This window comes from Sander vitreus, chromosome 24 (genome assembly GCF_031162955.1).
Source record: "Sander vitreus isolate 19-12246 chromosome 24, sanVit1, whole genome shotgun sequence".
Classification (NCBI taxonomy): domain Eukaryota; kingdom Metazoa; phylum Chordata; class Actinopteri; order Perciformes; family Percidae; genus Sander; species Sander vitreus.
In genome coordinates, this window is record NC_135878.1 from 3,467,003 (window position 1) to 3,493,811 (window position 26,809).

At 41.1% G+C, this 26,809-nt stretch overlaps 2 protein-coding genes across 2 annotated transcripts; one reads left to right on the top strand and one right to left on the bottom strand.

The window, feature by feature from the left end:
- The first annotated feature begins 947 nt into the window (after nucleotides 1-947).
- Nucleotides 948-3,029, top strand: LOC144512883 (2-oxoglutarate receptor 1-like). Its single transcript, XM_078243847.1, has one exon. The coding sequence runs from the start codon at nucleotides 948-950 to the stop codon at nucleotides 2,040-2,042; it is 1,095 nt and encodes a 364-aa protein (XP_078099973.1). The 3' UTR covers nucleotides 2,043-3,029.
- Nucleotides 3,030-5,131: 2,102 nt separating this feature from the next.
- LOC144512857 (heparan-sulfate 6-O-sulfotransferase 3-B-like) lies at nucleotides 5,132-25,231 on the bottom strand. Its single transcript, XM_078243813.1, has 2 exons — nucleotides 24,368-25,231; nucleotides 5,132-5,900 (listed from the first exon to the last, which is right to left on the bottom strand). The coding sequence occupies exons 1-2, from the start codon at nucleotides 24,901-24,903 to the stop codon at nucleotides 5,132-5,134; spliced, it is 1,305 nt and encodes a 434-aa protein (XP_078099939.1). The 5' UTR covers nucleotides 24,904-25,231.
- Between the last annotated feature and the right edge of the window lie 1,578 nt (nucleotides 25,232-26,809).

The window sequence follows — 26,809 nt, forward strand, 5'->3', positions numbered from 1 at the left end:
CCTTTGACAATTATATGACAGTTGAGGGAAAAAGGATGGATGCCTATTTTCTTTCTCACCTAAACATATAATGTATATGTATATACCTGAATTGGGAATCATCCAGCTCAAAAAGCCATAAATTCAGCATTCGTTCAGCATATTTGAAAACATTAAAGCTGCAATAATCAATATTTTTACATAAAAAATGTATCAAATGACTGCATGTTAAGTGGATGGTGTCACTCGTAGAGATGCACCCACAGAGAATTACCACCTGACTCTGCCATTCCCCTCAGCATACGGAGCATTTCAGCATTTTTCAGCTCATTGTTTTGGTCTTAGCGTGTACAGCTAATGTTTTGGTATATTCTCACTGCTCTCATACATGTAGCAGTCGCAGCAGGCAGATACTGTATTCCCAGTAAAAAAGCTCCAAAAAATCCACTGTCAAATTTTCCGACAAGCTGGTGAAAATAATCGAGCATTTGAAGGTCCCAGATATGTTCGTCATATCGACTCCATATGGTGATGTTAGCATTGTGTCTACGCCCCCAGGTGGCCATAAAAAAACATTTAATACAGGGTTTAAGTTTCATAAGTGTCATTTATCAAGCAGCTTTTTATACCTTAGTAAAGAACACATGTAAAATACATCTTTCTAGTTGTCAAAAAGCCCTACAGTATAGATCGGCCCCCCTGAAAAACTTTTGACTAGCCAGAAATGTTTGCACTTTTTAATCTTAAATTAATGTATGTGTTCAAGTGTTAGATTTATATATATATTTATTTTATTCATTTTTTTTCCCTGTGCTTTTCTATCTCCCCAAACGATGATTTAAATTATGTTTCAAACTGACTTAACACAGTCAAATTTTAATATCTTGAGTCCAGAAATATCAGTGTAATTTGTGGGTAGCTGTAGCATTTAACTTCTTGGATCATTAAAAATCCCAAGAAACAAGGACATGACATCTTTGTCTGCAATTTTAACTACGACTCTGGCTAGCTCCCTCTTCTCAGAGTTTTATTTTTTAAATGTGGTTTGTAAAATTGCTTTTGATTCTCAACAGGACTCAGCCATGGAACATCCCAACTGCACCGACGTGGACCAACTGATAAAACGATATTACCTGCCTGTCTCCTACACCATCATCTTCACCGTGGGCCTGATGGGCAACATAACCTCCATTGGCATTTACGTGACAAAGCTGCGTCCCTGGAAGAGCAACAGCATCATCATGGTCAACCTGGCACTGACTGACCTCCTCTATGTTCTCAGCATGCCCTTCCTAGTCTACTACTACAGCAACGGGGAATCGTGGACACTCGGCGACTTCATGTGCCGTTTTGTGCGCTTTGGCTTTCATTTTAACCTGTATGCGAGCATCCTCTTCCTGACATGTCTCGCCGTTTTCCGCTATGTGGTGGTGATCAAGCCTCTGAGGGCAGCGCAGGTGCAGCAAAAGTTTTGGGGTATAATTGCGTGTTCAGCCGTCTGGATCATCGCAGCTGCTGAAATCACACCCATGTTGACGATAATATCCTTAGAGCAGCGCAACAACAAGACGTACTGCTTAGACTTTGCTAGCACCATAAACATTAGTAACATGTTAAGTATGTGTTATGTCCGGCTGCTTACTGCATTCGGATTTCTACTCCCTCTAGTGGTGGTATTCATGTGTTACATCGGTATAGTGAAACAGTTGGCCAAAGGGCCTTACACAACCAGTCCGTGTCGGATGCGAGCACGGCGCGTGACCGTGCTGATCGTGGTGGTGTTTGTGGTGTGTTTCTTGCCATATCACATCTTGCGTGTGTTGCGGATAGAAACTCGAAGGATGGCGTGCATGGTGGAGCACATCGTGCATGCAGCGTATATTATCTCCAGGCCTCTGGCTGGATTCAACACCTTTTTCAACCTGGCTCTGTACACTCTTTCAGGTGATAAGTTCAGGATGGCCTTCCTCAGTACTTTTCACTGGGAATACTGGCTGACCAAGTTCAGGTCGCTGCTCCAAGCCGTCTTTAGAAAGGCACGCCGTGACATGCCGGCCGCATGACTGGCGACTGTCCAACGCCTGACTGTTCTTTCATCTGCGTTTGACTCACTTTGTGGACACACAGTAAGCTTACTCACTCCGACTCGATGTCGGGAAAGCTGCATGACAGTGGGGGTTTCGTCATTTGGTGCTTCCAAGAGACAAAATAATTGTGTCAAACCCTGAAATGTAATTGCCTAAAACTAAGCTGTAAGAAGTGCATGTTAAGTTCTACCCTTTGTCCACATGTGAGTATACTGTAATTTACCTGACTAACAATATAATAGATTATATTATTTGAAACCTTGATAATAGTCTGTGTTTTCAGACCTGTTTGTTTGCTTTGTTCCGATTCAGGAACTAATTTGATGCAATTGTTGAATTTGCCCCTTTGTTTCGTTCAAGAGTGGTTCCAAAAGTTGTAAACAAATGCCATGTGCGAGCAAACTGTTCTTTCATTGGTCAGAAATATTACCAGGAAGATTCACCTCAAAACGCTTCTTCCTCTTTCTTTTTTTTTTCTTTATTATGGATCACCAGTATTACTAATTGTTTTTTTTTACATTTATGTGATTCATTAAATTAACAAAATATCCATTTCCAGCATGCGTCTAGACTGTGACTACAAAACAATGTCCTGATGCAGGATCATTCTTAGACATAGACATGCTGCCTAAGAGTTTGCAGTCGGAGACTATCATCATGAGATATGTCCTATCTATCCAGCCATCCATATATTGGGCAATGCGTGAGCCAATTGGTATTGATAGTAGGGTCGATTGCATTCTGACTGAAAACAAACCGCTCCAGAGTTCAAGTGGAGGCAAGCTGAGACTAAAATTGAGGGTTGGAGACATGTAGAGATTTATAGCAGCTCATCATTAGCTTGACATTATTTTGTCTTGTTAAAAATTCATAAGAGGTGTCATCTTGTTAGACAGCAAATTGTTATGTTACCTCTGTATTTGTGACAGAGTTATATTTATAATGCAATAAAAAAAATTATCGACACAAAAGACTTTGAGAGAGGTTATTTTTTTCTTTCTTTTCTTGCGTTTCCTTAGTCCCCCAATACTTTGGAAATGGATGGACATTTTTAAATTGTAGCAAAAAAAAGAACTATCAATCATCACGGTTTGCTGCGTTTGTCTCCCCAACAGTGTGATCAAATGATTTTACAGCCGACCTCCTGCAGCTGCTCATCTGTGAAAGACTCTGAGGTTGTGTCTAAACACTTAGCTGAGTTCTCTTTGCAGATGCATGCACCTTCCCCATGAACTAACAAGGCAGGCAGCACATCCCTCGTTTTGAAAGCATACTGTATACCGCTTTCTATTTTGCTGGACAGAGTCAGCTGACGACAGAAGAACCAACGGGTTGAAATGTTTTACTACTAAGAGAAAAACTTTAAGAACAAAAACACATCCGTTTATCTTCATCAAACACAAACGTCCCGGAACAAATACTCCCTGTCAACAGAGAGACATCATCTGTAGATAAAGGAAGCTGTTACACTATTTGTCACTCGCTGCAAACGGATTCATCCTGGATACCAAATGTCACTCTGCTGCAATACCTGGTTTTATGGTTCAGTTCACAATTCAAAACAATTACTAAGCTGTGTCAAATAATAAAGATTCTTGTGATTTAAAATGGAATTAATGTAACGTTTGTAAGGTGTCTGTCATTTCTCTTTGTGCATGAGTCCACAGAGAAGTAAAACACAGCGTAATTATCAAAGGCTTACATAATTCTAATCTTTCTCTGTTACATGCTGTGCAAGTAGAATAGAGCCTGCAGCTAGGGATGAAGAGGCTATTTTGGTCCGTGGATATAGCCATTTCCTTTTCTGCCTCCTGACTGATCTCCTCCTCATCCTCATTTTCCTTCCCATGAACAAAACGTCTGTGCCGAGTGGTCGGGAAGTGCTTATCGCAGCCACGATTTGGGCTTTTTTTTTGAGAAATGGGACCTTAATATGAATCATTCCAGCACCTAACATCACAACACATTCCTACACATCTGTAGGAATGTGTTGAAATATTGTTTTTCTAGCGGATCCCAAATGGAACAAGGTACTGTATGCTTGTCAGATTATGGAGGAAAAAGCATTCAGCAAGCCAATTGGTTTCTTCTATTTTCTGCTGCGCCAGAGTCATGGTCAATTGAACTTTAAATGATCAATTTGGAAGCAAAGAGCCCGTGATCAATGCCCTAATGGAGCAAATACCAATGTTCTCTCTCTGTGATGTAGGAGCGCTGAAACTGGCTCTGACAGCCTGTCTTTTAGGCCCGCAGCTCTCCTCCTTGTGCGTCAGTGTGTCTGTGCGTGTGTGGATATGGAAGAAGTTGGCACACCGCATGAAGATTTCAGATTTTTATGGTGAGAACATGCTGTGAAAAAAGGAGCAAGGTAGAACACGTTCACGTACACATGCGTACCAGACAGAGAGTCCATCAAGGACAAATTTACATGACGGATGGATGCTGCATATTTTTATTGGACACATTTCCTGCGAGAAATTGCCTTTCTGTAGCTTGCAGCTTAATCAGTCGGGAGAGGGGGGACAAACACACTGCAGACTATTGCCAAGTTTGTGCTTTGATATTCTTATGAAGCCAAACACCACAGAGTAACTACAAGATTTCACTGATCAACACGGCGCTAGATCACAAACATGACGATGAGGATCCTTCAAGTCCTCCATTTTTTTTTAAATAGACTAAAATTACCCTTCCTCATGAAGCACGTTATTTTTCCCAGTTATTTTTCCCAGCTCTAATTATTAGCGAAATTGAAGAAACATTTTCTCTGCTTTGAGGACATTCAAAGCACTTGCTAACGAATAAATAAATACAAGTCACAACTGCAGTGCCAAAATAAGCCATTAGAAAAAGAAGAAAAATACAAAATGTTTATGTTGCCATGACAAATACATCCATCATAAATATTAAGACACCATTCGGCAGTCCAACAAAGAGCTATGAGGCCATGACGAGGCAGGAGGATTTTTGGCAGCTTCACAGCGGAGGACAGACCGGGAGGAGAGTAAAGCACAATGAATCAGTCAGTTCATTGGTGTTTTTCAGTTCCTGTCCCCCCCCCCCCCTCACCACCTCACTACCTGGCTGCTGTAGTCCTCTGTAGTGGCCACCGCCTCTAGCCCCTTCACCGGCTCTTCTTCCCCCCCCCCCACTTCTCCCCCCCCTCCCCCACCTGCCAGTCTCCACAGCTCGGCCAGATAGGGCCTGTGCAGCCGCTGCCTCTGCTGCCTCTCCCGCCACCTCCGCAGACGCTCCTCCCGGTGCTGCCTCTGGCGGTTGTACTGGTAGCGCCGCAGGAACAGCTCCTTGGCGTACTCGTACAGCTCCACGTCGAGGGCGTTCAGCCCCTCGATGCGCCAGCGCACCTTCTCGCTGATGCCCACGCTGGCGGCACGCGTGCTGTTGATCTGCGTGAAGGCCCGGATGAAGCGCAGGCCAAACGTCCGCTCGAACAGGTACTGCGTCTTGCGCTGGAACTCCGTCAGGCCGTAGAAGGCCATGTTGCGCAGGTTGGCCTTGGCGCTGGCGAGCAGCACGCGGCCGCGCTCCAGCTCGCTCACCGTCGACATGTTGTAGCAGCCCACCAGGCTGAGGTCGGCCAGCATGCGGACCTGCCTGTTGTTGGCGAGGTTGGACGGGCAGCTCATGAAGTCTGCCAGGGGCACGCCGGTCCAGTCTTCGCCGCTGTAGCAGGTGGGGAGCTCGTCCTGAGTGGGCGAGCGGCCGTCACACATGTGGAGGGCGGTTTTCCAGGTGGCCCCGCGCTGCACATGCTTCCACTCGCTGAGGTAGCGTGACACGGGGTCGCGTAGCATGGTGATGTAGTAGAAGTTCCTGCAGAGACAGATAAAGAGATCCATAAGATGAGGCGTCTAGCACGCGCATTTAGCTCAACGACATTGTGTCCAGATTGTCTTTCTGTGACTTCTGGAATTTTGGGATCGAGCTAGACGCTCCTCATTTGCAAAAAGTAGCATGGATTCAACTTTATGCAAATGAGGAGCAGGCGACTCTGCGCCCCGAAATGCATTGCACGGCTACTCACATAGACAATGACGTGAAGTGTGAAAATGACGCCCGACAGTGGACACGTACAATAGAGTTATGAGTAGACTGATACCCCTCTCATGTCTGTACGCTAAATATTAAGCTGGAACAAAGAGGCGGTAAGCTTAGTGTTACCTTTGTATGGATAATATGAATTTTATTTCAGTCTTATCACCCCAGCATTCTTTTTTAAAACATCTTTAACTAAATAACAAGTATTATGTTTAGATGTGTGTGCAGTAAATGACACAAAGGTGGGAAAAAAACTGTCTGGCAAAACACCACAAGCTACATTTTTAACACTGTGTAGAAGATGGAACTATACATCAAATTTCTCATATCCTGCTGCAGTTAAAAAAGAAATATGAACAGGTAGAAACACCACAGCGCTGGAAGTATATAGAGTGCACCAATGTGATTAGGGTTTAAATGAAAAACATCATCGAGTGCGTCTGAGGATGTTAGAGAATAATGACATAGAAAGCAATGCAAACCTAGCAGGTATAGCATTTAATATCCTGCAGATGTGCAATTATTTTTGTTTTTGTCACACCAATTTGCTCCTGCCTACCTCTGGTAATGAGATTTCTTCCGTCTCCAGCACCTTTCGGGTTTCTGGATGGCTCTGATCTGCCAAGAACGGCGCTTCAAAAACTGCTGTAACACAGCTGCCCGAAAAACCTTTCAACAAACTCAGCTTTTCACTCTTATCTATTGAGTTCAGAGATGACCGGCATAACAGTGAGCTAAGGTGAGTGAAGGAGTCAGCGCCGGGAGAATTTGCAAAAGTTTTTTTCCAAAAAAAAAAAACAACATAGATAAAAGCGAAATGGAAAATAGTCATCTTGTGCGCAAAGATCACCATGACCTCGTGATGTCAGAGACAAAAACCAAATATAAAGGCCAAATAAAAAGCTGAACATTTTATTTCTTTCATTCCTCAGGGCTGCAGTTTATTTTCTGGGAGCTTTCATTCAACAGCTAAATAAAGAATTCAGATCAAGGACAGTTTACAGCAATGCTGCTCAATTGCGTGATCCTTTTCCCTTTTTCCCATAAACAGTCTGATAACTTATGTCTAAACTATAAACAACCACAGTCAACACTGATTAATAGAACAGTCAGCAATCTGTGATGCTGAACTTGCATCATATTATATTTCTATGACACATTAAGTGCAGTCCTGCTGCTCCTCTTTGTCAGAGTTAATGTCCAATGACATCTCTTCTGTTTCTCAAATTGAACACAATATTGGTCCTATTAGCTACTTTAAATGATTATGATAAGAAAATAAAGCCCTATGCAGACATCATTGTTGTCCTTTGCATACAGCAAAACACACCTTTAGAGGCACACATGAAAGCCATATTTTTGTTGCACCTGTTTTGATCTATTTTTTTATAAAATAAATCTCACAAGGGAAGGCTGCATTACAATATCCATTTAGGAAAGAAAAGAAAAACACCCAGCCAAAAAATAAAGCAAAACAGAGAAAAATCTCACCCCTCTTTCTGACCAGCTCTTCCCCCCCTAATAATTTCCATACACTCCCTAATATCTCCTGTCATTTCGGAACGTGTAATTCCTTCCCTGTCCAGCAGTTGTCCCCAGTGTGTTCCCACCTTTCAACAACACCTGAACTCCACACACACCTGCACACCTGCTCCACATTCCCTCATCAGCTCCTCAGCGTACCTGTCCATCAGTTGTTTGCTGCAATCTTAGCTGTTCCTGCTACTTTTGATGAGGACTCCTTACCTTTGCCACTTTGGACTACCTGCCTGTTGTAAAAACTCTGTTTTCAGTAAGTTATGTTGTTTTTTTACCTTACTTAAATTATTTATAGTTCAAGAAAAAGCTTATCTTCCTGATTACATTTTTTTTTTATAAAGGATAGAGTAGAAGGAAAGTCTGTCATAAAAAGCTTCACTTGCATCAAAGCCTTGACTGCAGTCATTTCTTGATGAGTAGATGATACAGTAGATTTTTCTCATTCTGCTGGCAGAATTGTTCACAGAAAGAGTCATTCTTGGAATAAATGCTTACCGTATTGTTAGGATTATAAAACAACCCTCATTATAAGACACCCCACCCCTTTTATAAGACAAATTTTTGAAAACATTTTTAAAGATACATTTTATTCGAAAATGATTAAAAAAAACACATTGAATAAACCAAGGTCGGCCGCTGTTATTGACATCTTTTAAATAAAATCATGTTTTCAATAGCTTTCAGATGAAACCGTCTCATTTAAATTAAGCTTAATATAATGTTATGGTATGGTAGTCTACTGGTAGGCCTATTCCTAATAGCAATTAGGCGATCCATCTCATATCGAAATTTCTGCCAGCTGTTACACAGCTTCAGCAACTACAGCTTCAGCGTCCCCAGAGAGAGAGATGGATATTGAATATGCATCGCGAGACACACTCTAGACAGCGTAACACAAACTCAGTGCTTCGGTTTACAATAACTGCGTTGGGCTCAGGTCAGACAGAAAACAAAATGCCTCCCGCTTGGGTCGTTGCTACTCTCTCGTTAGGACAGAAATATGAGGCCCACGCCGCAGTTCGGTTTACTCCCACTACTGTCGCTCCCATGCTCTGGTTCCACCGGTTTGTCCCATAGAAGGCCATTCTCACTGGCAGGTGGATCGCTATTTGGCAGCATCTGCTGGTGTGTATATTGACATTTAAAAGTCTAGAAGTTGGAATACAAGACGCCCACACTTTTATAAATGTATTTCCAAGTAGAAAAATATTGTCTTGTTTTTGAGCCCATACAATATATTTTATACTTTGATATATATCCCACTATGTTTAAGGACGGTATAATGTGTGATTTTTGTGATTGATTTTGTTAAAATGCATTGATTGCCATGAGTTAAGTCCTTTCGTTCTAAATCTGCTGTATATTAGATGTGAAAACTGGTCCTTTCACAATGGGAGCATCAGTACAGCTGTGATTGTTTCGAGTTCACAGCCAAACTGCGAAATTAGATTGACTGAGAGGTAAGTTGTGTTACAGTGCAAAGAGTGCACAGCCAAACAGCCTTTTAAAAGGTCGACAATTTAGCAATTATTGCCAGACAGCAGATATCAATCAGCTGTGATATATGCTTAAGTGAGTGCCATGATGATATCACGATAGCACAGACCCGCAGACAAGGCCCACCACCCGGAGATAATGGCCTTCCACAGTGGAAGCTAAGTGAATTACACTGCCATCTTCACCGGGTTATATGGACAGCACTAGATGGAGACACACACACACACACACACACACACACACACAAAGCGGCCTTTGTTGTTATTCCTGGAAAACTGCTTAGTCTTATCCTCCTCGCTGTGCCTATCATCTATCTGTACATCTAACCGCGAGACAGCCAGATCAATAAATGTCCATGCAAACCCCCCCGCCTTGCCTTTCTGCATCTGTGCTTTCATCGTGACCTATTGACAAAGAGCAGCAAATGTCAAAGCTCTCCTCTTACCCGTGTCAGGGACAGAGGCAGAGTCAGATTAAGAAGGTCAAGAATAATTACTTGTTGGAGGAATGGAGGATTTCTTATGCAGCATTTACTAAGGGTCGAAAACACTCGTGGCATCACCAGTAGGAGGTGCTCTGCAGGTACATTCTGATCCAAACGTGTCCAAAGTGCTTTTCAATAGAAACATTTCACTCAAAAATGGAATGTCTTCCTAAACCTGTAATTGCTTTTTTTTGTCCACTTGGGGGCAGAAAACAAGCTGGAAACACCACTGACATATTATCACTGATATGGCTAACATGTTAGCAAAAAGTAGCCTATGTTTACGAGTAGGCCTGTAACATTTCTTACAGAATTGTCATTTTTTTTTTTCTTTGTTTTTTTTTACATAATCGCGGATTCATTGTTTAACCGCAATTAACTGCTAACATTAGCTAAGTTCTTAAGGCGTGGGACTGGTAATCGTTGATTTTGTTTAGATAGGCCACATTCTGATTATATAAGTGATTATTGGTCGGACTATATATTTGTATTATTATTTATATTGTTAGTTGTTGGCACTTGACCCTATACACGTCCATAGCAACAAAAATGACGAGGGGGGGATACAGTTAGAGAAAATGTCTTATGACAATAAAGAGGTGTTGATTACTTCATAGGCTGTGTACTTGTGTTGTTACATTATCTGGATAACATAACAGTGATATAACCAAAAGATGTATCCTGGAATTCATTCAAACGTTTAATTTGTTTTAAAAAGTAATAAATAAATAAATATTTTTGAATTTGACTGAAAATGTATTGTACAGCAAAATCTGGAATTGTTGCAGCTCTCTTCACTAGCTAGTTGTTAACTCTGTCTGCTGTTTGATGCTTGGAACGTATTGTACAGTGGGTCTTGGAACAACGCTGATGAGAGTGGTGAGAATAAAAAAAAACAATTGGCTTAAAGATGCTAAAACTCCTAGCTGAGGGGAACTGCAGTGTCAGGTGATAATTCTCTGTGGGTCCGTAACCAAAAGTGAGCCCCTTCATATCACAGGTAGTAATTTGATCTATTATTGATATAAAAAAATATTGATCATAGCAGCTTTAAATGTCCTGGTGTTTCTAAACTCTCCAGTGTTCTTGTCAGATCCCTGCATCTCCAAAAAAGAAAGTGCTGAGACCATTTTGCCTATAACTGTTTTTTGGTTGAGGCTTTCCTGCGCTAAAACAACCCTTTTTTTAACATCCATCTCTCTCAAACGTCATCTGCCCTCTGCGCCCGGTTTATTCCATGCCAGTGCCTAAGCTCTTTACTAATGCGCTAAATGGCTTTAAAGTCTTTCAGGCCTGAACAGGACAAAGTGGGAACAATTTCCGATGTTCTCGGATACCTGATTGATCGGGGCCAAAATGTAATGTTCTCAGAGAGATTTTGAGTGAATGTACAAGACACTGATTCTGTCACATAATAGCCTGGTCATGTGTCACTGTGTGTAATCATGCATGGTTGTTCCAAATGCTAAAATGTTAAATCAGCTTGTCACATTTAGCTAGTGATCAATCCGAAGCCTCGTTAATGCCCTTCTCGCTGCCTGTCACCTTCCTCCATACAGCAAACCTGCAAACTATTGATCGCCCTCTCTCTGTCTCTCTCCCCAATTATCTCTCTTTCACTCTCTAAATCACCATCAAAAAAGCTACAAAGGAAACTGGCAGCAAAAGATCAATATCGGCCTTGTTAATTCACTCACTCCCATCAAGGACACAGTCAAGTCTTATGATGAGAGCCTTGATGGAGGCTATTTATGCTGCTGAAGAAGCAGCCCATACAAAAAAAAGGATCTGGATCGACAACAATCTTATTTATATCACATTTTTAAAATTGAAAAAACATCATGTTGGCTTTTAGTTGAGGTGTTTCTGGAGAGTGGTTTCACTGCTCCAGCCACCCCCCCTCCCTCCCACTGTTCGAACGTGCGCCGTCAATGAAGTATCGCTTTGGAAGCTGTTTCTATCAGCCAAGTTGGGAGAAGGAGCTAGTTTGAAAACAAGCACGGGACTGCACATCGATTTCACACTGAAGTCAGGGTGTTGATAACTCGCACAGTTGGAGCAGATCCATTTTAAAGGTGTTTCTGTGCCCACAAGGGACCCCTTAACCATCGCCTTCAAGAGGCAGTTATCTGAAGAACAGAAATTACTTTTAAATAGACGGCTTCACATGCACTTCTCACATCCAACACAAGATAATAAACCCATCAGCAACTCAAACGCTGTAAAAAATATCTTGAATGTAAATGTATGTATTCAAGTCAATAAATGTGTTAAACCCATTGAACCAACTTTTTTCATTTCTTGGAGTATCTTCAAATGCCTCAATCCCTAAAATCAGTACAAGCTCAGCAAAAAGATTGTAAGTCAATAAACCCTAATAAATAATAAAAGTAGTGAAATTGTGTCTTAAATAAAAAAAATAAAATAAAAGTGGTTTCATCACATTTTCCTAAATAAACACAGAAAGCATATTGATCCAAAAGATTTCTAAATGTAGAAACATGAACAAAATGTCTTAAAACTCCAGAAGTTATTCGGACTTCCTTCAACATTTTTAAGTTTTTGAGATATGCTCATTTTTTATGAGCAGATTGTAAAGCCGTTTTCATAGTTTCATCTGCGATAGAACAGTCCACCTGTGGTTTTGTACCGGACGTTACGTAACGCTATGACATCATTACAAGCGTACAAAGACGTGAATGACGGAAGCCTTAGCTTTCTGCTGCAAAAAGAATGAATGCTCTAGCTGTTATGGTCTTTATTTTAGATTGATTTAAACAGCATCATGGAAACAACGATCTCCCACGGACCTCTAACGGCAGGAGGTCTGTTCTCTAAGGGTTAAAGCTACACTGTACAATAATCCTAACAATGGATCAAATGCGTATGTGGAAGGGGGAGAATTATCACCTGACTCTGCAGTTCACCTCAACTCTATGGAGCATTTCAGCATCAGTTTTAGTTTTACGACCCACAGCTTCAGGCTGCAAGGCTTTTGTGGATAACAAGATAAAATATTGGCCTGGTTTGATCTTCATCTTAGCCAACTTGACTGTGAGTGAATGGGTAACTACATACAAATGGGAAGAGCTATAAAACACAGCAGAGGGGCTCAAATTCCCAAAAAGTAAATGAGGCTGGCAATTAGTCTGCATGTTAAAGGGGATGTCATCAAGAATCCAGAACAAGAGGTCAAGTGGGATCCATTTTCACTCATCTGATTCTCTCTCTTGTACTAATTTAATCTTTGTGTGCCACTTACAAGCAAAATGAGTCCCCATCCCCAACTGCACACAGCGGGATCACTATTCAACAAGCGCGCCCACACACACACACACACACACACACACACACACACACACAAACAAACTACAACACTTTAGCCCATAATGATGGTCAATAGCAAGGGCTGGGTATCGAACTGCTACTGTGAATTCAATAACAGTTCGTGAACGCTACTTTTTTTTGATTTTGAATTACAGCATTACACATTAGTACAAATCATTTATATTTTTAATTTTTTTGCAACTATGTGACGCAAACTGTAGTCTCTGTGCGTAACGTAGCGTTTTACCTGCACCACCAGCATCATCAGATCTTTGTACAAGCATGCTGCATGCTTATTTGCTCACTGACACTGATGAGATTTATTGAATGACGAGGCATTTTCAATACTAGGGAGGAAATGCGCTCGGGGAACTTAAAATATCAAAGTTCAGTACCCAGCCCTATCAGTAGCACACCTTTCCCTCCACAACATAGTCTAGTCCTAGGGCATATCGGCAGGTTACGTCACTCGATAAATTCCACAAAAGCACAGTGTGAGGAGAGAAATGATGAACAAGGAGACTGGTGCTGCACTATGATCTTCATTGGTTGCAGATATGAGATGCTATTTTGGGCGATTAAAGGAAAAGCCCCAGAGATGCTGATGTGGAGACGAGAGAGCCGAGAGCGCTTCCGGAAAGACGAGGTGTCCGGGCAAATGAGGGTGTGAGATATGGTTTTGCTGTAAACTATGTGATAGACTATGGGAGGAGCTGCAGCCAACATTCACTGAAACAAATTAAACTATGGAGTGTTTAAAAAAATCATCTTTGCATAGAAACTCTTCTTCCAAGGACAGAATCATCCATCTGTATTTATTAAACTCTGGCTGCATTTCAGCTAGCTACATCTTACCAGAGTTCATTTTGTTTTTAACAACACCCACGACGAGCGTAGTGTACATCCACGCACAAAACAACCTGGCGTGTGCAGCTTTATCGTCTTAGCCTTAACCTTTCCTTGACATCTTAATCTTTGCAGCTTTGTGAGGTGTCAGCCAGTCCTCTAGGTCCATGTAGATATGGAAAGGATAAATGGGGGACTGTACTCTGCAAAGGTCACATCTACCCACACAAACTACTGAGAGATTTCTGAAAGGCAATCCACTTTTGAGCAATATGTGAAGACACATTCCAACAGTTCCAACAGTGCTGCATGTTTTTATTGCTGCCTTGGACTCTTTGAAAGTTGTGAGTGATTTACAGCTTGTGTCCTCCTTCTTATTAGGATAATTACTCTGTAAATTAAATGTAAGGTGCAGCATGCTAGATCCCACTTATATAAGGTTCACCTAGAAGAGAGATGACATATTGTTGAATCTGATGCGTTTCCCATGCAATTGAACAGTTTCATTCCACAATGACTTATCCGTCGTCCATCCTACAAAAAGTCTGACGGCACAAAACAGAAAGCAAGAGGCAGTTTGATGGATAACACGTAATGATCTGTCTAGCAGAGACTTCCTCCCTGTGATGGTTTCTCTCTTTTAACAAACGCACACAAAAAAAAAAAAAATATATATATATATATATTAAATCCAGTCGACAGGTTTCTATATAAATCTGGACTTCTGGATTAATCCCCCCCCCTCCTCCTCCCCTGTATAATAAAACCTGTCTTCGACTGCCCCTAATCCCTCTAAAGAGTGTGGAGATTACCAAGATCCTCTGAATATCTCACATTTCTCACAAGAAAGCAACACGCTGCTCACTGTCATGAAGGGAGTGCTCTGAGGGTTTTGATATAACAGAAACAACAGACTTTGTGTATGAGTAACTTGATCCTATATTCCACTGTACTTTTTAAGAGAAATGTATCCTAATAAAGGAATTCAAAGTAGGATACCTTAAGCATTATGACCTAGTCCTGGTCATTGCTTGTTTTTAAAATATTGAGCTCTTTGCAGCTCCATTATGCCAGCAGCACATTTCTAACAGCTGATTAAAATGTGTTCTATCAACACACACAATGGAACCTGTCCACATCTACCCCTGGAAAAACAAATCCACCACCTTACCTTTTTCATTATAAAATGCATTTTAGAGATATTCTTATCTCCTCTCTTTCACAAGATAAGAGAAACATTCACAAATTTGAGAGAACATTTTGAGAAATATAATTTGGAGATATTAAGTCATAACTACGAGACATTTTCTCATATGTATTTGATGCTAAGCCATTATAAGTGAAGTAAGCAAGGACATTTTGTTGGCAATCAATCATCAAAATGACAAAACTAGGAAAATAGGCCTGGGATGATGATAACCAGATTATGTTTGAATCCCATTTTGATTTTGTTTTGAAAACCTGTGCAGTGGAATATAGGATCAAGCGTTGGTTGTATATGCTGCCAAATACAAAACGTGTTCACGTAGGAACCTGTGGTAATTACTAGCGGGATATTTGGGAATTTTCCTACAAGACCTCGCCGCCTGTATAAGTGTGTCAACACGAGCTGTAAACAGAACATCAAAATCCACCACTGCTGGTTTGGAAATCATTATCTGTTCATTATTGAATTCACACTCATGCAATAGACTGCACAGACATGCATTTGCTGTAATTTTCTTTTGCTTTAAGTTTAAATGCAGATTTTAAATATGGGTGGTTCAATGACATACACATCAGGGATCTGTCAAATGCTAAAAATGAACCATGTGCAGGGTGTAAATTATTGTTTAATTGCATTCTGGAGTAAGAAAGCAGTTCATAACCGTAGAAAGTCAAAGTATAACGATGCAGGTGATGTCAGTTTGAAAGCAAAAATAAGCTAATAGTAAACTATGATAGTAAGACTCCAAATGAGAAAATTCACTAAGGAACAGTTTACTTTCACTTAGGAGTCAGATGAGAAGATCGATCCCACTCTCATATCTGTCTGCTACATATGAAGCTAGCGCTAGCAGGCAATTAGCTTAGCTTAGCCTCCAGGGAGTCACTGTGCTCTGCCAGGAAAACGTTCCAGCACATAACTTCCTGTAAAACCACAACTTAATGTTTTTATATTTGTGTTTTAAAGTGACTCTATGTAACTTTTTTTTTTTTAAATGTTTCTGAAACTGTGTAATTTTCCATCTGATGATCATTAATGACTTATAACAGGAAACGGTGAAAAGAACGCTATTTTTATATAGTTTTTATTAATTCCTCTGGCCGGGTCTGATTTTTCCCACAAAGTCACAGATTGATTTACGGCAGGTAGACGGCGCTACAGTAACACATTCTGACGGGTCACAGATTTCGGGATAACACTGGAAAAGCCTCTGTTATTGTATCCAGACAAGTAAACGGTAGCAGGAGATTTCTTTATGTAGGCCGAATTGTATTTTATTTATTTTTAGAAGTTATCTGCTGTAGTCATGGCTGATACTGGGGCAGGACCATCACAGAAAAAAGGAAATAAACGAAGAACAACTAAAAGCTTAAAGGGAAAGTGAAAGACAACGGGCGAAAACGCGAATCAATCTCGGTTGGGCTTTCAACAGATGGAGACAATTACGGGATTGTAAAGATTCAAAACCCACCCCAGATTGGCCCTCAGGTATGTGATATGTCTATTTCATCATAAAATAACTAAATAAAAACGGTGCGCGATGTGGTTGTACGTCAGTAGCCGACATTAAATCACGCCCCCCTTCCATTTAGCGCAGACGTTTTATTCCTTGTACTCCGTGCTTGTGTTGCCTACCATTTTCTTTTCCCTTGTCCCCCTGTACTACGTGCAAAGCGTCCTTGGGTTTCATGAAATGCACTATATCGATCTCAGTTATTACGTTGGTTGCTACAACAAACTCTTATTGCTTTGGCTCGTAACACAGTGACAGTGATAACGTTATAAAAGGTCACGATACATCCAAAGTAGGCTAAGTTAACGTATGCAACACTTACACACACTAACATATGAAATGCGTCTGTAACGTATTCTCTTATTGTAAATTAATGATTTTCTGTCTTCATTCATCGCAACGATTAAGACCTTCTCGTAAAGCTAAGTCCTAGACCTTTACGACAGCAAGTGTGTTAAAAACACTACCACTTTTGTCCAAAGGGGCCGCTGAAATCAACACAAACTGAAAGTTACATATAGCCACTTTAATCAAACAACGTTGAGTAATTTTTCACCTTTGGATAGACCCAGGCTAGCTAGGTTTCTTTATTGCAAGCACACAGGTTGATATATAGCACACAGGTTAGAGGCACTTTGGTACCAATGTCAAATTGCTAATATCACCATTCTGCTGTAAGACACCTGATCAGGGTCACATTTCCCATGATAATGGCAGACTGTGGCATAAATTACAATATGCCAAGTCACGCAAAAGGTGATATACATTCAGCCGGACGTCATCGACAGGCTGGTGAGGATATGTTGTGTCGTAAGTGTGAAGAGACATACTGTAACGCACACGAATGAGCACACTTAACGTCTATACGTACCTCATTGGCTAACATTTGAAGTCATTCCCTTGGCCTCGTCCATAGAGTGTCGTGTAAAGATAGGAAGTATGTTGTGTAAGGATAGGAAGTATTGACAAAACCTACAACTACTGTAAATGCCAGAGATGCTCTCAAGTCTCTGAGCTAGAGTCCAAGTCAACGCTCAAGTCTTTGAGCTGTCTGCTGGTGCGGTCAACATGTTTGTTTTCCTCTCTCATGTGGCCGCAGGCAGCAGATACGTTGTGTATTACGTGTTACGTAGGTAGGTTGTAGGTCATACAGGGAGGGGAATAACATTTATCAGACGTTTCCTTAAAATATAGATTTCTTCATCTTCAGTTCGAGTCGAATCTGAAGCCACTGTGTGTGTGACTTAAGTGCGACTCGAGTCCGAGTCTCAAACTCGAGTCCCCATCTCTGCTAAATGCTACCTGAAGAGACTCATGCTTTATCAGGCTACATCACAGCATCATGCTGCAGCATAGGATCTCCCAAAAGACCCGTACATTTACCCTTTGCCAAAAATAAAACTCTAGTGTCAGGTACTTTCCACCCACAAGAAGTGACAAATCAGAACTTGAGTGAAATGCAAACTGTCTCTTAAAATGTACAGAATCCAACTCACCTTCTGCCTCTTTTAGTTCCCTTAAAGTGAGACTACTGTATGTAACTTTTTGGCTAGTGATAGGATAATGCGTAATGTTACTGTGTAGCATTTAGTTAACAGTACTGTAAAGCCTGAGTTGCGCTTTCCTCGTGGACGGTTGCACGGACAAGAGCTTAAGCGGAACTGTGACGAGGAAATGTTTGGATCTTTTATACGTTATACGTCTTTTATACGTGCGGGGTTTCTCTCATGGCAAACCAGCAGCTCCTCAAAGTTCTCCATTCCCATCCCCATTGTTAGAAAATTACAGAAGTGCAGGGACAGCCGAAATCTCGACACACAAGACCCCCACGAAGAGGTGTGTCTTATGATGTAAGTTCAATTTGGCCACGCGGACACTTGGAAGCGCAGAAATCGTGCATAACGGTAGCACCTGTGGAGCAGTCATAAAGTTAGCCCGCTGACTCGGTAGTGTCTGTCATACTGCAGTATTTACCTACAGTTTGCTAACATTAGCTGTTTAGTGTTTTGAATTGAGCAAGGGAACGTTTTACTGCTTATAAACTCAACTTTTCCTTAATAAGAGGAAATGTGTGGGCTATTTCTTTTCTCAAAAGTCCCATAGTCCTCACTTTAAGGCATCGCAGATCCACTGGGAGCAGTTTGTATGACTTCTGGACTGAAGGTCTTTTTTTTTTTTTTTTGTCAATCAGCGTTCTTGTCACATTGAGTTTATACAACAATGTGGGGCTGTCAGCAGTTTGAATTAACTTGATGTGTAAGCTTCGAGACTGACATTACAGTCAAAAGCAACGTTGACAGTAAAAGGGCAGTATTACGCCTAAGGCATTTCAGAACTACACTCTGCTTCAAACTGAACACATTTTCTCAATAATATACATCCCTCTCTGCTAAAGAGAGCCGTATGCAGACATTTCAGAGGAATTAAACTGACTCACTGTGACTGCAAGGGGAGATTAATGTCAAAACTTGCAACCAAATGTTTTTTGCCCTTATAGTCTACTAAGTATGTCGGTGAAACATGGTATAGCAATCGAAAACAAAAAAAACTTTTATATCTTGGAAACTGCATTTTGATAAAATCATCTTTTTCTCACCATCCCTGTGTGTCTACTAAACCTTGTCAACTTCCTGCATATTTCTGCATATTTTTGCATATTTTAATGCCTTTAGTGTCATTGCCGTCACCAGCAATAGGGTGCCATTGCCAAATGAATAGCTTAAACCACCTTAACTGTGTCTAGAAGGAACTGGGCTAATTAGACTCAGGCTGATCTGTGTGTTGGCCAGCCTGCATTCTTTGCTCTAATCTGAAATAATGAGGTCAGTAATAAGGTTACACTCTCTGACTGCTCAGTGTGAGGTCGGCTGGCGAGGACGAACAGGGCAGCCCGGCAATCGAAAGAGGTTTTATGTCTCGCTTGTACAGCAATTTTGTAGCCCGCTGTGATGTGAATGCTGTGGCTTCATGCTGTGTGCAAAGCCCTGCAGGAGCCTCTGACCGATGGTGTGCCCATCAATAAGTACTTGTACCGGCCACATCTTCCCCACTGAAGTTTGCGTATTAAGGGCGAAAATGCCCAACAGAAGGAGGTTGGATGGATCGATGGAGGTTAATGCAGTATGTGCTGCTTATGTTAAGTCAAAAGTGAATGGATAAAGGAAAAAAAGAGCAAACAAAGGAAATGCCTACAGGAGGTGAATTACAAACCTCACTATGGTTATCGGTATATAAATGTGCTGCGTTGTGATCAAATTGTCCTCTAAACAAGAGCTAAATTCAACCAATTGCTCTGATTAGACAAAGGTTTATTAATGCAATGCCTCCAATTCCCATAATGCATCACTAGCTGAAATTGGTCGCTATGTCAAATCGTCTAGTACAGGGCTGTCAAACATACGGCCCGTGGGCCAGAACCGGCCCGCCACAGGGTCCAATCAGGCCCACTGGGTGACTTTGCAAAGAGTGAAAATTGCAGAGAAGTATTTAATTCCAATTCCAAATTTACCACTTTAATTCCCTAGAATATCTGAGTTCTTTTTCCGTAAATTTCTGAATTTAAAGGGGAACTATGCATTTTTTTTTGTTTTTGTTTTTTTTAGCTTAATTTACCTTAACTGAACAGCTTTGGAGTCATTGAATGACTTTTTTGGAGTTGAATGGTGGTCGTCTCGCTCCCCCCTAGCACCTGTGAGCTGAAAAACCACCCTTGCAACTTTCGGCTGGCGAGTCGCCGGCCTCACGTCAGGAAGTATCACATGATATCAGGTCTCGCGATGCAACAAATTGCTTCATGGCACTGCACACATACACCCATTCAGGAACCGGCTAACAAGGTAGCGATGGAGTTCTTCACACTATCGTCATGGCTGAGCCGGCAAAAAAGAAGTAGAAAGCTAGGAAAGCATTGTTGGAGGAACAGAGAAAGAGGAAAAGGCAGACGCCCCTTTAATCTTAAAGATTCAGAGTTTTTTTTCTCAGAATATTACTCCGCTCTCCCGGGTCCGTAACATTTATTTTTCCTGCAACAGCCTTAAAACACTGTCGTAGCAGAAGCAACTTGCGTTTTCCAACATCAAGCTGACGAGAAACTTTCTGGAGTGGTTCACTGGTCTGGCCCACCTGAGATCAAATTAGGGGCAGGTGGCCCATCAACAAAAACGAGTTTGACACCCCTGGTCTAGGAACCAAGGAGCTAATTAGTGATAATTCTCTCATTTTCTTGGTATTTATTCTTATGCATGTATCTGTAGTTATACTATGGGCTGGGACGATATGCTTTTGTCCCGAGTCGACTCTTTCAGGATACAAGGGTGCTGATTCGATTTGTATTGGGATTTTTATTTATTGTGATTCTAGTATTGCGATTCAATAGTATTGAGTATTTATAGGAGTACTTTTCCTTCTTTACCAAAAACAAAAGTTGAATAATACACTTCTAGAGACAATATATCATGAGACATTTCTAAAAACCAATTGTTTTCTAAAATGAATGCACATCACATGTCAGTCAGTCTGACATTTATTTCATTTGTATAGAAGTACATAACATGGATTTTCTGCTTAAAAACGGATATGACGTAGTCACCGTCGGCGGTACCGTAGAAACAGAAAATATTTAGGTGAATCATTGTTAAAAAAAATATATATATCACAAAACAAATCACGATACATATGATTTTTGATTATTTTTTTCCACCCAACCCCTTCAAAAACAGTAAAAAATATTCAGTTCATACTCAAGCCTTCGCTCCAATGAAGAGTAAAAAAAGAAAAATGACGGCAGACAAAAACGTGGAGTAATGAGGAGACTGTAACCCTCCTCCCATTAATACATGAAAGACATTATTTCCATCATGTTTTCCACATTGTTTTCCATAACTTTAGGTATTACTGCTGCTTATTTATTCACGCCATCTTGGCCTTGTTCTTCTGCAATGTTTTAATGGCACACAACTGGAGAATTAGCGCCACAAGCTGTTTTATCTTGATGCGCAAAACACCTAATATTCACATAACAGAAGTGGATGGAAACGTGCATTCATTTGCATTTAGTGTGTAGTGAAGTAGAAGTATAAAGTAGCAGAAAATGGAAGTTCAGCATTTGAGTAAATGTACTCTTTGGAAGGGATTTGTAGGAATGCCATATTTTATATCTTGTGCTCAAGGGTTAAATAAAGTAGTGTAGGATCTGAGGACTGAGATAAGACTCTCTCTGCAAACTACATCACACCCGGCAGGATGTAGCTTTAAGATAGATGTGGGCGTCATCCATTCCCATGATGTTTGATCCCTGACTGTTTGCATTCCCATATGACTTGTATAAGACGAGAGTCATCCTTCAAAGCATGCTATTACTGAGTTGGATTGTGTTTGTGTTTTGCAATCAGATTAGGAAAAAAAAACATTTTGAGTGCTTTATAAAATACATAGAATTGGTTCAGCCTGAAATACTCAATGATTATGTCTGGACTCCAGGTACCAAGTACAGTATAAAGCAATGGGGATTATATTGGAAAAACAACTAATCTCTCTCTCTCTTTAACAGGCCGAAACACACACATCTTACAGAATAGATGAGAGTAGCATTAAATATTAATATTACACTGGGCAGTAACTTGTCTTAGCCCAAATCCAGATACACATGCACAGACTCATCCTGTGCGTCACAGTCCATCATGGAAGGGCTACATCGCCCGAAGTGACAGGACAAGGGCCTTTCAGGTCTGATAAAACCGCAACGTTAAAACCCGGTGGCAACACATCATCAAGTGCAGAATAAGCTCTGGCTTGTCTTTATTCAGCAGTTTTAATCTAAAACGACAGGAGTGCTTCATTAAATTTGTCCTTCTATTTCCATGCGGTCCCCTAAACTTATTTTTTTTTATATTTTTATTTCCCTGTGTGGACAGATAATCAATCGACCAGACATTATCCCTGGGTAATGACATCTTCATGTGACAGATTTGTGGCTGTTGAGTGAGTTATGACTCATAACTTGTCCAACAAATTCACAGGTATAGATTGAGTTATGAGTCATGGTGCTCACATTTTGATACCCTCCTCCAAATATATATATATGTACAGTATATTACATCTGGTCAACTGTAATACCTGAGGAATTAAAGAATGTATGGATCACGACAAAAGTTTAATGTCAAACATATGCACGTTTCAACATCTTAATCAGTGCCATTAAACACAGCCGATACAAATGTGTCTTTGAGCAAGACGCTGAAATCCCTAAAGCTGCTCAGTAGCTGTGATGACCTCTGACCTCCCAGAAAATAGTGTTTTGCTACAGGGATCAATAAAGTATCGCATTATCAGTGAGTACTCTTCAAGATCACTTGGTGCAGTATCATATTATATCAGATTGTGTCTGCTGCTGTGATAAACCACAGACAAATATGTAAGTTAACACCCACAAGAGTTCATTCACCGCTTATTAGCTCTGAGCGGAAACATGACCCTCTAATAAACACTTCCCTTCATCTAAAAATCGACACTTAATAGTGGGAAAATCGCTGCATCTTTTTTAAAATGAAGCCAACTCACGTCAGCCTTGCAATCAGCCTTGTACACCGCTAAGTGCCAATGTTAATGAATGCTGATTTTTTTTTTTTTTTTCCCCCCGACTATTGAGCTGACAAGTGTTGACTGGGGTGTTGTTGACTCACTCATAGTGCTGATATGGCTTGGAGGCACCTCTTCAAAACTATTTAAAAGCGTTCAATTAAGTCTGATGGCTGCCACAGAGGACAGTTAATGGATTGGAAGGCTTCTTGAAAGGCGCCTTCCGTCCCCTTTTAACTGCTCTCTGTAACATATGGAGATTTGCTCTCTGGACCAACTGCAAGGCAAATTGGCTCAAACACGCAGGCGGAACACCTCAGAGGACCCTGCCCTTCTTAAGTGATTTAATCCCTTAAGATGAGCTGTATTGGTGCTGTAATTACAGGAAATTGAAACAGACCTTGAGGTGGCGGCCTGTCTGCTGGCTGTTTCCGAATGTGTCTGGGGAGACGGCTGCTGGTGTGGACATACTTTGTGGTGTGCATGTTAACACTGCAGCTTTAACAGCTCTACTGTATACTCTGCATTACATGCCAACAAGAGAGTAGCTTTGGAGGAAACTGAAAGCTAGTGAGAAATTGGTGCCACAACCTACACAGTTAAAAAAAAAAAAAAAAATCCATTTACCTTTATGACTTAGTTATTCTAGGTAAGCAAAAGAAGCTTAAAAGCTCACTTGTATCTACTGACACCCCCTTATGTATGTTCAATAAACTACTTACAATCCATTATGAAAATTGTCATTCCTTTTTGTCAATTGACTTATCAATTAATCGACTAATCATTTCAATTACACTCAGGATTCTGTGTTTAGTGCACTCTCATAACTTCTTTAACACTTAGAAGTATTTTGTGATTTATTACCGCTCAGTAGTTCTGTAATTTGCCTTGTTTTAATTTGCTTGTTCAATGACCCACTGACTAAATGAATTACTTCATTATAAGAATAGAGTGAGTGAGTGGAAAGATGAGTCTATAGAGGATCCAGTAAATCAATTAATACAAATATGAGTTTAGTTTTATAAGTGATAAATAGGTGAATTAGTGACTTAATGAGTTGAGTAAATTAACAGACTTAAAACCTAGTAAATGAGAATATGAAGAAGCAAATGAACACATGACTGAGTGAATGAGTTAATAAGTTGAATGAGTGTTTTTTTTGGGGGGGGGATTTATTTTTTTAGATTATGAATGAGCTAGTGGCTGCCCACTTATTGACTACACCTGTCCTGCAGGGTCACGTCACACCTCACCTTTTGTTCTTTTGGGCACTTTTCTTTTCCCTCTTGTTCATCACTACAGGCACACAGCTCGTGAGCTCGGTCCAGTCCGCATGCAACCCGCAACTCCAACCTGTGGAGAACCTGGAGAAGAGCCACGAATCGGCTCTACCGGGCCGGTGGCAGGTGCATTTCCTTTGGCCGGGCATGCAGTCGCAGGGCTGCTCCAGCTGGATGTTTTTGACCAGGTGCCGCCCAAACGTCGTCCCGCCGGTCTTCTGAATGTGGAGGAACACCATCACATCATCTCCTCGGATGTTGAAGTCGACGTGCCTGTCCAGGTCCCGCTCCGTGAAGTTAAATTTGGATGTGATTTTGGAGGGTAGGTCCTCGTCCGCCTCTGTGTAAACTAACTCGAACCCTGATGAGTACCGCTGGAAAAGCCCCTTCTCGTCACTTCTAAAGTAGCAGGTGTTGCTGTCCGCCGGGCACACGTACTGGTAGCCGATCATTAAGAAGAGCACTGCCGCAATGGGAATGAAGACGAGTCTATTGAACTTCTCTTCCATGGTGGAAAACTGTAAATCACGCCGCCGGCACAAACGGTAACGTGATGTCCGAGTCGTGTTCCTCTTCCCCTCGTCTCATCCTGCCGCTTCACTCAACCTACGTGGTGCTACTGTACACTGTTAAAAATCTGGAGTTTCCTGCAGGGCAGCTTTGACTGGCCTCGTCCTGCACGAGAACAGGTCCACTTCTCAAACTTGAAGCTGTCACACTAAACATTCAGTAATTTCCAAAAAACATTCGGACATCTTTTTTTCTTAATTATGTCAAACTGGTCGTATAACTTGCATGCAAAGACACCCTAGGAGACGTCAGTGCGGAACGGCACATCCCCGCGTGAGGAGCGTTAGGGCTCGGCTGTACCAAAGCCAACTGCTGATCGGTATCTGAGCCAGGAGCACCAGCGACAGGTTAGACACAATTCACACAATGACTTCCTGTCAAGGCTTTCAAAATAAAATCTGTACGAACATATTGCAACATTTAACTCTTAAATAGGATAAAGTGATTAGATAAATATCTAAATAGACAATTTAATTCAATTGAATACACAACCACTGGCAGTCTCGTGTAATGTCCAAATTAACAAAATAAATGTAAACATTTAAAAGTGTGGCTATATAAATTGAAAGCTGAAAAAGCAATAAATCTTAAATATTACTTTATTGCACCTGGTGAACGTAATTGTGTTCCCAGATTATGGTTAATCAAATAGATTTATCTAAATTGAAAAAATCCCAACTTGGTTGAAATGCATGTTAACTTATATTGACAGAGATTTGGCATTTGGACTGCCGCCTCTCAGTCCTGCATGAAAAGAGGCAGAGCCAACAAAAAGTTTGAAAAGTGGGGCCTCCAGCTTCAGGCCCTGCTATCAAGCCAAATGACCTTACTGTAAAGTTTTACTATTAATAGTCCATCAGGCCAAGTATCACAGACATAGGCTGTGAGAAAGATGGAATAATAAAACAAGGTAATGTACTGTATATGATACCAGCTGTTATTAAATGTAACAGGTTTCCAGTTCACAGTCCCAGTGTCTAATCATCCAGAGTAATGCACCCCTAAATTATATTTGGTATAGGCATGTATGTCACCCCAGGGCCGTTAACCAGAGAGGAGAAACTAATGAGTAAAATCAGCAGTTAAATGGTTCCTTTAAGCTCAGGCTTGCTTTTATTTTGAAGACCAAACAATGAAGTTTCCGGTTCTGTTCTGGCTGGCTTGACTGTACATCTGCGCCTGTCATCTGTCCCGGCTGCCGAGCCGGTGACGCAACCGCATCTCTAATCACACACACACACACACACACACACACACACACACACACACACACGCGCGCGCAATTTGAGTGGCCTAGAACAACTGCTGCCGGAAAATCACTAATTCCAATGCTATAGTCTTCAGGAAACATATTGGGACTTAAAGTGGGAATGATGTAAACAACAGTGATATTAATGGTATGTTTAACTTATTTTGTTGATATGTAACTTAATCCATATTGTATCATTTTGATACTGATATAAGGGGCTCAGGTCTGTTGTACTGAAGTGTATCTGCTGAACGACAATAGAGAAGATGTTGTCTTAACTTAATATATGAATGTTTGTAAGATGAAGAAGCACATCTACACACGCAGTGTGAAAATATGACTTAAGTTATACTGTCAACAGGAAGGAGTTAAATCCTCAGGCGAGCTCGACAGTCATTTCAGCACCATGGACAGATTCCAACGTGGGTGGGTGGGTGGGTGGGGAAGGTATATGGACACTACAGGCTAGAACTAAAGACATTTTACAACAGGAAGGATTTAAATCCTCAGGCAAGTTCGAGTCATTTCAGCACCATGGACAGATTCCAACATGTCAAGTCAATAATTGTGTGTGTGTGTGTGTGTCATCTCGTCAT